We start from the raw sequence: 12,392 nt of genomic DNA on the forward strand, positions 1-12,392 counted from the left end.
TCATGCTAAAAAGATTAAACATTTACTTGATAAAGTTTAAAATTTAACCAGTTGATTAATTGATTTACTTGTTGAATGAATAGTGTATTGAATATATCCTCATATAAATAATAGCTGATGCTAAAGTAACCCGCGTGTTTCAATAATGAAACTTCTCCCATGGCATGATAATTTGATAATATGATTTGGTAGAGTTTAATATGCAGGGAAATTCTTTATTGTGACAAGGCTGAATTCCATCCGGTGACTTAACTGTTTTACTGGTAAGACTGCCTATTTAGGAGAATAAAGAAACGTTACAATAATCAACAGTGACTGCTATCTACTGGAGTTAATGTTTAATCCACTGGAGTTAGGGTTAAATTACCAAATTTAACTTAAACTACTAAAATATCACCAGATAGGTAATCGCCGCATTCAAATGTACATAGAAGCAAATTTTCACCCATCATACCATGACGGGCGACTTTCTAGTATTTTATATAAAGAAACCAATGTTGAATTAGGTTTCTCTGTTGTCGAAAAAATTCTATATTGCTAAGAATTGGATTTCAATTAGTGTAAAAGTGTGCAGTTAAGTTGAAATGTTTTTAATGAAGTAATATTTCTTGTTTTTTTTTTCCATTTTATGAAGAATAATGTTTGGGGTACTTTCACCAAATCAAAGTGCTTCTTCAGTTCATTCATACAGTGGAGAAAGTGTCAGAAGAAATTCTCTTGAGCAATTTGCCGAGAGAAAACATACCTGGAAAGAATGGTCAGAGCTAAAGAAAATGGAGAAGATTGCATGTCATTCATCCTGTAAAGTAAGTCTTCTAATTTTAAGTTTTCAGATAATTTCCTATCAAAGTACAACACTTTTTAATACCCCTTCCCTCTCCCTTGTCACAATTTCATACCCCCCCCCCTCCCTTCACTGCTCAAAGTGTCATATCATCATTTGTGGACTTGACAACGTTTGAAAGTTAACTGCATTACAACATAGAAATTGTATTAAAATTGAAAATAGAAAAAGTGATTTAAAAAACTGCTGATGGTTGTTCAACAAGCTTCATGCTCACAGTATTCGATGATCCCAAAGGCTGTAGATTAGTATCTCGTATTCTTAACCTATCTTATGTACAGGGTTCTACCAAAGTTGCTAAAATTATACACTAGGGGTTCTCAAACTGGGTGCTGCGGCGCCCTGAGGTGTCGTAGGAAGAGACAAGGGGTGCCGCAAAGTGTCCATGGTATTAATATATATTTAAGGTGGGTGTGTGAAATAAGGTCATATTCACCAATAAGGTCATCTCCTCATTGATGTTTGCATTTGATGCATTTTACAAAAAGTTTTGTTTTTACATGTACAACTGTAGGTTACTAGTATGAAGAAAGTTATTTATTGTTCTTTTTTTTGGATTTATGTCCTAACAAGGCTCAACTGCCTTTCTTTGTTGAAATTGCTGAAAAACATAATTAAAATTCAAATTTTCCCATGCTCATTGTTTTTCTTAGTTTTTATAAGTCACTTTTTGACCATGCAAAAGCTGGAGCCAATCAGGGCCTGATTACCACACAGGCCTACTAGGCCAGGGCCTGAGACCCCCTTTTCCTAAGGGGCCTCGAATTACTTAAAGAATTATGCATAGCATTACAACTATACAAAAAAAAACACACATTTTTAAAATAATAGCCTTTAGGGGGCCTCCAAATTATTGTGGGCCTTGGGCCTCACTTTTAGTTTGTCGGGCCCTGGAGCCAATTCAATCATAAATGAACAAGATACTAGGTTATGAACTTATATTGGTCTTATTTGGTGCACTTACCTTAAAAAATAAAGATGGACTGGGGTACCGTGAGGAAGTTCTATTTCTTCAAAGGGTGCCGTGAGTCGACAAAACTTGAGAAACCCTGATATATATAGTTGATTCTCTATTTAAGGATGCTCTATTTAATGGCTTTCTCTGTTTAAAAGCAATTTTTCAAGGTCCCAGACTCTCCACTATAGTTTTAGAAAAATTCTCTTTTAAGAACACATTCTACTTAAGGACGATTTTTTGTGGTCTGTTGAAAGTTGTTAAATAGAGAAGGAACTGTTTATATATGTACACAGTGTAACCCCAATGTAACGTTTGTCAAGAGACTGGAAAAATTTATCGTTCAATGGAGGAGCATAGTCATTTAATGCAGTCAAATCCAGACCTGTGAAATGGATCATTAAATTGAGGAATTTGTTAAATCGGGTATCGTTAAATAGAAGTTATATGGTATGTACAGTGAAACCTCTCAGAGCGGCCACTTGTCTTAAGCAGCTACCCCTCTTAATGGCCACTTTTTAGCGGCACAGATTTTTTAGCCCATAGACTTAATGTTAAAAAAAACCCTAGCAACAGCCACCCAACCCTTCTGAACAGCCGTCAAGTGAATGCCGTCCATTCCATTTTCCAGGAAAATCTATTCACTTTCTGTTTCTAATCTGCAGCTTTGTAGTTCAAAGAGGAGAATTCTTATTGGCATTTAACGAATTCCGATAATTTTGGAGTAAAAATGTCACACATGTTTATTTTATTAGTTGGTCAGTGTATATGTGTAATCTGGTTGCAAACAATACTGTTGGAGATCATTTGATGAATCTCGAACAACGTATTGAAACTCTGAGCAATATGAACCCGGAAAATCGGCGAGAGAATTAATAGAATACGATTTCGAATTCTTTCTAGCACGAAACAGCAATTTTCTGGTTAACGAGTCAGAGAAAATAAACGATTTTCAACCATATCTATTAGTTTGGGGTTGATTCAAATTAACTAATCAGTTTGTTGTGTGTATTATTGACATCTTTTGAGCAAATACATTTTTATGCCTTTCAGGCACTAATTGGGCCTCTGACAATCAATTTACTAATACTTTTTGTAATTATGAACAAACTAAACTTTCAACTGAAGTGATTTTGGGGAAAATCAAGAAAATCATCAGAAATTCAGATGCAATGACAAATGAATTGGTTAGAGCAATTTATTTGTCATTTTGAATTGAAAAACATTTTGAATTCCAACAAGCAACACTTGGAATTCGATTTTGAAAACAATTGTTGGAGAAGATTAAAAGCTCAAGTCACAAATTGTATCCTTTTTTCAAAAAATGTAAACATTAATAGGATAATATACTTTTGGAACTGTCTCAAACTTCATTCTGTGTACATGAAATACACCACCAGCTCAGTCAATTCCAGCCGAGGACTGCAGTTTTGTGCTTATTAGCACTCATCAGCCCGCCATAAAACTAACTGAGCTGGATGTGGAAAACCTCTTAAGGAAGCCAAGAGTGCCAAACAAACTGGCAGCAAACTGTTGAGCGCTAATAAGCACGAAACTGCAGTCCTCGGCTGGAATTGACTGAGCTGGCGGTGTATTTCATGTATTTCTGCCTTAGCCCTGGCTATAGGGCGGTAACTTACTGAATGTTCATTCTGTGTGTTAGACTTGCTTATATTGTGTATTATGGAATTACATTGCAACTGTAAAGAAAACCCTTAAAAGCGGTCACCCCCTCTCAGCGGCCGAAATTTTACGTAAAGGAGGGGTCAAAATGACTAGGAATTTTGCGTAAAGGAGGGGTGGCCGCTCAGAGAGGTTTCACTGTATATGCAGTCGAACCTCCATATATCGAACTTCCACATATCAAAATTTTCCATACATCGAAATCCCAGCAAATTTCTATGTTCATTACATAGAAAAATTGTTTCTATATATTGAAAAAATCTCTATATATCGATTATTTTTCGAGACATTCGTAGATTTTTTTTTTACACTTAAGACTGTTTGTCTCATGAAAAATGAAGATTAGGGGATGTTCACTAAAGGTTGCTACGAAACTCATAAGGAATCTGGGGTTGAAGGGTGTGTAGATAGGTCGTTGTTCCGTTCTGGAGTTCCCTTAAATTCCCTCAAGTTTATTTCAAATCTAAGTTGCAGCCAGTAACACTGTAAAATCAGTTTCAAGCTATCCCTTTTGTCTGTTGATTGTCATTCCTAGTCTTTTTAGCTTTAGTAAAAATCATTCAAGTTAAGTAGATTGATTTTTACTTTTCTCTCGATTACATTGTCAAAACGAAACTCCCCTAACGTTGTGGATCAAGTTAATTGCCGAAGAATGAGCATGTATGATGGCGCAAAAATGTAATTTCTGTTAATTTTTTAATTATCAACTTATATTTAATCCGATGCTCGTATAAATTAGAAATTGGGTTTCATACACAACAATTAGCTTTAATTTTAGTATTTTAGGAGATTTGTACCATAAAATAAGATTGTTTCTATACATCGAATTTTTCCGGCAATTTGCTACTTCGATATATGGAGGTCCGACTGTATTTGCATGAAACTGAAGTTAAATAAATAAATGAAATCTTTTGCAGTCTGAGTCAGGCTGTAACTGTACTGGTTGGAAGGTGAATCCTCATGAAGTGCTTGATTCTTCACAAATTTCAATCTACAAAAGATTATGCAATGACTGTCATCATTCTTTTTGTAAGTATTATTTGAGAAAATTTGTATGGCGAATCTGTTTTAATTTTTTGTGATGCGTAAGTGTTTTTTTTCACTAGATATTTGTTTTTTAGGTATTCATGATAAAAAAAACCTTTTCTGTTTTGTTATTTTAAAACTACATTGCTTGCTGTATGCACTTTTGTAAATCTTGCTTACTTGTTTTGCTGGTTCAATGAATGTTTAGCGAAAAAAATGTATTATTTTCAATAAGGAAACTATTTGCATTTTTTATTTTTTTCTTACACATTGCTACATTGCACATTTAACATAATACTATATTACCCTTAAGAATGTACCTCAGGGAATATTTCCGGGGGGGGGGGGTCCTCATTTTAATTATTTTGGCACAAGTACATAAGGGCATTGATGTAATACCCTGAAGTACCTCCTTGTATAATTTCAGAAGGGGACCCATCTGACTCCCTCAGGTACAACTTTGAGTACCCGCTTTTATAATTTTACACTTTCTTATTCCAGGGGTGGCGCTAAGGATTTTGAATTGTTAACCAGTAAATTAGCCAAATTTAGAGTCTTTAGCCAAAGACTTAATTGACTGATTTTAACGTATTTTTGTCTGTAGAAATATTTAATCAGAGAGTGAAGTATCCTTTAATTTTTGACAATTTTTTGAGGATAAGGGCAAGGACCAATCCAGAAATTTTTGACCGTTTTATGGAATATTGTAAAAAATTTTTTTATGAATTTTGTGTTTAAAAAAAATGCAAATTAAGTACCGTTTTTCGACAAATCACATGTAATTTTTCAAAAAAACTAAATACTTTTCTTTTTAGAAATATATAAAATAAATGATACTTTAAGCTTGTAATGAAAGAAAAAAGGATTCAATCGATCAAACAGTATATGATTTCATGCGCTCCTCATGCATTTGGAGCATTGGCGAATGCTTAACGCAGTTTCTGTTAGTTGTTTGAAGTTTAAATTGCATTTATGATTTTTCTTCTAAGCATTCAAAATCTGGAAATCCTTACATTTTCCAAGTACGGTGAAGCACCGTTTATACGTTTTTGAAGGGACTGCACGAAAAAGCGTACAAATAAAAAAACGTATAATAGGTATAGGTTAATGTGTATTATACTCTGCAGGGACCAATTTTAAAAACGTACTAGCCTGCGTGCCCGGCGTTGCACGGGCTACTTAAAAAATGAAGGAGATGTCCAATTGATGTTTTTGTATTACTCTGACATCAGTTTCTAAAGCGCTAAGGAGTAAATAAATACGCGTAATGCAAGGTTTGCAAAACACCAGTAGAGCTTATTTTTGGCAAAAATCTCTTTAACGTTAATCATAGGTATCAATGATACAAGTTATGAGTATTTTCAATTAGCACAAAAGATGAAAATATATGCATTATCAACTATAATCTCTGGTCACTTTAAACTGAATTAAATCTGATAGACTATATCTGAAATATTTATGTACAATTACGATCATCTTTTTACATAAAATGACACACCCTTTTTTGGTTGATTATGTGAAACTAAAGCACCAAGACTAAATAAATACCAATAAGCATTAATTTAATACCAAGTCATCAGATCAGTAATTTAGCTTTAGTTAAAATCCTTAAAAACAATCGTTTTTGTTCAACTCTGTTTCACAAAGAAATCCAAACAATCTTAATTTAACATGTTCTTTTAACGATATAAACTGTATTTTGAAAATAGAAACAGGAAGGAAAAAGAGAGTTATTACAATTCGAAAACTCACCCATGTGACGGGAAAAAGTCCAACAAAATAAACATAATTAGTCGCACATCCTAAGTGTACTAAAATATGAGGCCGGTGAATGATAAACTTACACTTCAATCAATAAACATTACTAAAGAAACTACTTTCATATGCTGAAAAGAGTTAAGAACGTTGAATGTAAAAAATAAATAAAAGGACAGACGATAAAATAAAGACTACGTCCGAATAGGAGCAACCAATTTTAAACTAATTTGAAATGAAATTCTGGATGGAAACGTTGTTTTAAGATTTGGACAGCAGCCAAAAAAATCTCTTTTAAAACAATTATTAGAATTTTATTTGCTCATACGCAAAATGGCAACAGGAAAGAAATAAAAATTCCTGAATAACGTTATGTTAATTAACGTTTTAATTAATATCTCCGCTAATTAAAGTCGTACAATTACGAGATTGGTTCTATTGTTTTCTTTGGAAAATTTCGAATTGATCGGTATCTCGTTCGACTCTCGATTCGCAGCGGTTCTCGAGGAGATCGATCTTCAGACAGACAGACAGACGGACGCGAACAGATTTTAATATTATATTGGATAAAAGAGAAACGTATAAACGGTGCTCCACTGTATTGTTTTCTCTCCTCTTAGTTATAAGTTTTGTTTCAAATAAGACGTCCATGTTCAACCAATGCACAGTTAACTCCTTCAAATTGGCAGAATTGAAATCTACTCATGATTAGAAATATACATGTAATTTCTCTCTCTATCTCTTTTCATTTTAATGATACTTAAAATGGAGTATTTGGTGGAGATTAAACATGGCAAGTAATATTATTGATTTAAATGCTATTATAAAACATTGAATTTTCCATTTTTAAGAATCCATTTTTAAGATAATTTTTTAAAAAAACCCAACAATGATGTGAAATTTTTATATCTTGCTTTCTTGTAGCCATAATTAAAATTTCCTTCTTTTTTAATGTTTTCTTTTTTGCTACACCTTTTAACAACCTAGTTTTGCACTTTATTTAAAATTTTTGATTTTATTCGAGCATATATGTATAAATGTGTCCAGGGTTTGCCGATATATATCTGATATTTATTTTGAAAATATCATGATATTTTGATATTTTCGATATTTATCTTTTCAACTAAGATATTTTCAATATACAACTAAAAATTACTCCTAGTAATTTTGTTAATTTATGATTAAAAATAACCAGAGTTATGTACTATATTTTTGTGATGTATTAGTGTATCATTAATGTAACTAAGTAATATAATATTCCTTTTTATTTCATTTTAATAAAATTTTTCAACGGTGCAACAACTTGAATTCATATTAAAAGTGCCTAATTAAATATTAAACTTTGGTCAGGAAAAAAGAAAATGTCTTAAGACTGTACACCAACTAATGCATATTTGTTTTATTTCTGAATTATGCAACTGTGTACAAGTAGATAACGGAAGAAAAGCTAGTAAAACAACTAATGCTAAATTAACTACATTAAAATTGATAAAAATGTAAAATGAATTGATATATATGTATGTCATTAAAGAAACCTGAACTTTAAGTCTACATATTGTAATCTTTACTAATAATAAAGCTGAAAGTCTCTCTGTCCGGAAGATGTCTGGATCTCTGTGACGCGCATAGCTCCTAAACCGTTTGGCCAATTTTCATGAAATTTGGCACAAATTTAGTTTGTAGCATGGGAATGTACACCTCAAAGCGATTTTTCGAAAATTTGATTTTGTTCTTTTTCTTTTCCGATTTTAAGAACATTTTCCCGAGCAAAATTATCATCCAATGAACGAGTAAATTCCCAAGTTATCATAATGTGGAACCATAATATGGGCAAGTCAATTGGCGAGAAATTCACCATATTTTTTTTTTGTAAATACACAGGCGAACCAATAGACCTTTTAATATTCTACTACGGGCAAAGCCGTGCGGGTACCACTAGTAATGATATAAGAAAATAGAGTGAGTGATTTGAGGTAGCATTTGCTATTTCGAAGACTTTAGTTTGAGCTTATTGAAAATATCGAATATGTATCAAAATATCCGATATATATCAAACTGTCAGATATTTTCGAAAATGTTACGATATTTTCGAACCCTGGATGTGTCTGAAGTTAAACATTCCTACGGGCACAAAAACCTGTCTGTAACAAAAAATATTAAATAAGCAAGAACATGCTGCTTAAAAATTGCAAAATATAGAAGAAAAAGTATAAAAATTGGCACCCCTCTCCAAGTGGTCCTGAGAAGTGCTGATGACTGGCAACCAGGAATGTAGATACTCTCAGTTGTTGGTGTACAATGATAGAGTGCAGTTGGAACCATTCTTTCATGAAGTTCGTTTTTGAGTACTCCCTCATGATACTTTTCGAAAATCAATGTATTTTTATTTTTTTCAAATTTAATTGAATACTTTTGAAAGATTAAAATTCATTGATTACTTTTATTACTTTGGCTTAAATTTTTAGTTAATTAATGTACCAGTACCGACTTTCTATTTCTTTTGTTATGTTATGTTATAATAAGAAATGAAATACCCCACTATTTTGCTAAAATCTGTCATTGGCAAATACTCTCATAGTCCTTGTTCAGCACAAATGAGGCAGGGAGAAGCAAAGGAATGTAAGTGGCCAAATTAAAAATTTCGAGATAATCAGTACAAATGGTAGGTGAACTTCTCCTCTGTCTTGGGGCAAGAGATGGTACTAGTAGCCCTGGTAGGTTCCAGTACACAGCTTGATTTAGAAAAAAATTTCAATGAAAGCCTACCTTGGATCTGATCTTTAAACGCGTTTTACTCGAAATGTAAAATAGTCCACTTGCATCCCTTTGCTTCTCACTGCCTCAAATGATTATCAAACATTCTGCAATGAAGAACACCTCAAAGTTGTCAATCAAATCAGCAAAACTTGATTTTTTTTATTTTTATTTTATGTGTATAAGTATTTTTTATAAATTCAAAATGTTCATATGATTTTTATTGCTAATTTGTGCCTAACAGTTTTGGGTCTGGCATTAATTGCAAGCTTGTTTTACTTTGAAATTTTTATTCATTTTTTTTTTGAAGACACCCATTTACTCGATATTCTTTCAATATAAATGTGTGTAATTACAGTAGTACAAATGTACACTTGTGAAAATAATTTGATTATTGAATTGCTATATATTTCCTGGTTTAGCTGCTCATATATTACAATTACTTACTTGTAAAGAAGAAAAAGTGAATGAAGTTTTGAGCATTGTTGGAGACATTGAAACTCTTCATGCTGTTGCCAAAAAGGAACCTGACTCAGATACAAGGAAGATATATTACAAATTGTGCAGGGTTAGTATTTATAGCACTTAAGCATTTTTTGTTTCTCTCTTCTTTTTTTTGAGCAATCACGATTGCTTATTGCTTTCATTTGACTGTTTTGATGTGCTATCATTTTATTTTCCCACCGCCACCCTCCGCACCATCACTGTCGACCGGCTCCTCGCAATGCTGCTCCTCTAGCGAAAGCCGTCTCCAGGTTGCATCCATCTCCTACACACACACGCACGCATACACACACACACGCACACACACACATATACACTCCTGCACTCATACACACTCATGCCTGCACACACACCTACACGCACACACACACACTCATGCCTGCATACATACAAATTCCTATACACACACACTCATGCCTGGGCACAGACACAAACTCCTACACACACTTATGCCTGCATACAGACACAAACACACATGCATACATACAAATTCCTATACACACACACTCATGCCTGGGCACAGACACAAACACCTACACACACGCACACACACTCATACCTGCATACAGACACAAACACACATGCATACATACAAATTCCTATACACACACACTCATGCCTGGGCACAGACACAAACACCTACACACACGCACACACACTTATGCCTGCATACAGACACACACACACGCACACACACTCATGCCTGCATACAGACACACACTCATGCCTGCATACAGACACAAACACACACACATACATACAAATTCCTATACACACACATATACATGCACACTCATGCCTGGGCACAAACACACACCCCTACATACACACACACACACTCCTGATTGCGAAAAACATAATTTGAATTCAAGAAGCCAAAGTTCAAATTAATTTCTTTTTTTTAAATTAAATTAAATTTTTTTTCTTTTGTGTAGATGTATTGAGATTCAATTCATCATTCTGATGTTTTTTGTTTCTTTGTTTATGCTGACTTGCTTGAATGCTCCTATTAGAAATTTTCACTAAATAATGTTATTTACTTATGAGAATCATTTTTGTGCTTCATTTGTAGGCCTTTTAAAAACGTCACTGAACACCTGTTTGTATTTGATGAATTTAAAAATTCATGCAAAATTTATTAGACTATATGCTATTTATCTTGATGCAGACAAACCTAAAAACATAATGAATTGCCAAATTAATACCAACAAAGAAATTGATGAATTTAAATATGACACGAAATCTCCCTGCCAAGTACCATTCAGTAGTCTTATCAAAGTACACATTTTTTTTTTTTTTTTTTTGTCCAAAATTAGAATTATGCATTTAACTATTTTGTAAGTATTGTATTCGTTAAAAAGATTTTCACTCAAAAATCTACCTTAATTTCCATTTTGCTCACACCCGAATGAATGTTGAGTTTTTTTTTTTTCGACCCGACCGCACATGCATATATACCTAAGAACGTACAGACGCCTGAAATAACCATTTTGACGATTCCCGAGTAAATTACAACGAGTTTTCTCATGACCTCTGTATGTAAGTATGTATGTATGTGCGTATGTCGCATAACTCAAGAACGGTCTGTCCTAGAAAGTTGAACTTTGGTATGTAGACGCCTAGTGGAGTCTAGTTGTGCTCCTCCCCTTTTGGTTGCAATCGGGTGATTCTAAAGGGGTCTTTTGCACCTTTTTGAGGGAAATCATTTTTAATTTCCATGCAAACTCAAGTGGTGTTGTAATTTGGGGGACACATGGCGATATATCGCCAGTCTTTTGGTCGCCAAGTTTTATCGCCAACTTGGCGACAAATTTGACGATTTTTTTTTAAAATCTGGTTTCAATTTGGCCACTGTTGGTGATATTTAGAGACTTAACTATTGAATCACATTAAAATTGCCAATAATGGGTAAATAACGTTAAATTGGTGTAAAAGGAAGTCATGTGATGCACACATCAGTTTGTTTTTTCTGTATTTCTAACATGAGTGCTTTGGAACATGGGGCAATGCTTTCTGTTACAAATATAAAAGGATTATTACCCATTTTGAAATGCATTCCTCTTTTAGGCTGATAAATATGTCACAAAACTTTTTAAAAAATTGCTTCAAAAATCATAATGCTATACTCTTGTTAAACATGAATCTTACGCAACACCTCCCTCTTAGACACTTTGCAAATAGCTTTCCATTTCTCCCTGAAATTATGGAGGAACAACTGGGAGGGAAAAGGCAATACTGAATTAAAATGCGTATTATCTGCAGCGGCGTATAATCCGCAGGTCCTAAAATCGGTCTGAAGAAAAAAAATCTTAGTATAATCCACCGATAATACGATGTAAGAAAATGAAGTTTTGATTCAACATACAATTTTAGCAGTTAAACTGAAAACATGAAGAAGTTATAATTTTTAAGGTACAATCAAAATTAATCTAAAAAAATAATGATTTCTTCTTGAAATCGTGATTATAGTACCCTAATTACAGACAAAGAGTCAAGGCAAAGGAGCAAACAGTCTAGTCTTGTGCAAATGAAGCCTTTGTCCTTAACTGTATGTTGTTTATTTTACATAACCTGAGTCACATAAGAGTAGCATTTAAGCTATATAAAATAAAAAATCTACAGACAGTGAAAGAACATTCAAGCTATGTATAATATGCAACATACAGGCTGCAAACCCGGGCTGAATGCTACTGTAAATATTGAGATTCAATGCATTGTTCTTAAGAAAAAAAAGATCACAGTTAATCCAGGGATTATCTGCAGGAAAGTACGGTATTTGTCGGCACAAAAAATAAGTTTTATTGAGCTTTAAAATATCAGCTGACCACTTTGGCCAAATCGAATGAAAATAAACATGTCTCTCATTGATAA

At 33.4% G+C, this 12,392-nt stretch overlaps 1 protein-coding gene across 1 annotated transcript in view; it reads left to right on the top strand.

Moving 5' to 3' along the window:
* The first annotated feature begins 10,706 nt into the window (after window positions 1-10,706).
* The window catches only part of LOC129221058 (ragulator complex protein LAMTOR3-A-like), a 20,877-nt gene continuing 19,191 nt past the window's right edge, over window positions 10,707-12,392 (top strand). The window contains exon 1 of the mRNA XM_054855496.1: window positions 10,707-10,799. Within this exon, the coding sequence (XP_054711471.1) occupies window positions 10,707-10,799 (93 nt within the window). The remainder of the gene's footprint in view (window positions 10,800-12,392) is intronic.

The sequence above is a fragment of the Uloborus diversus genome, chromosome 4 (assembly GCF_026930045.1).
Source record: "Uloborus diversus isolate 005 chromosome 4, Udiv.v.3.1, whole genome shotgun sequence".
NCBI classification, from domain to species: Eukaryota; Metazoa; Arthropoda; class Arachnida; order Araneae; family Uloboridae; genus Uloborus; species Uloborus diversus.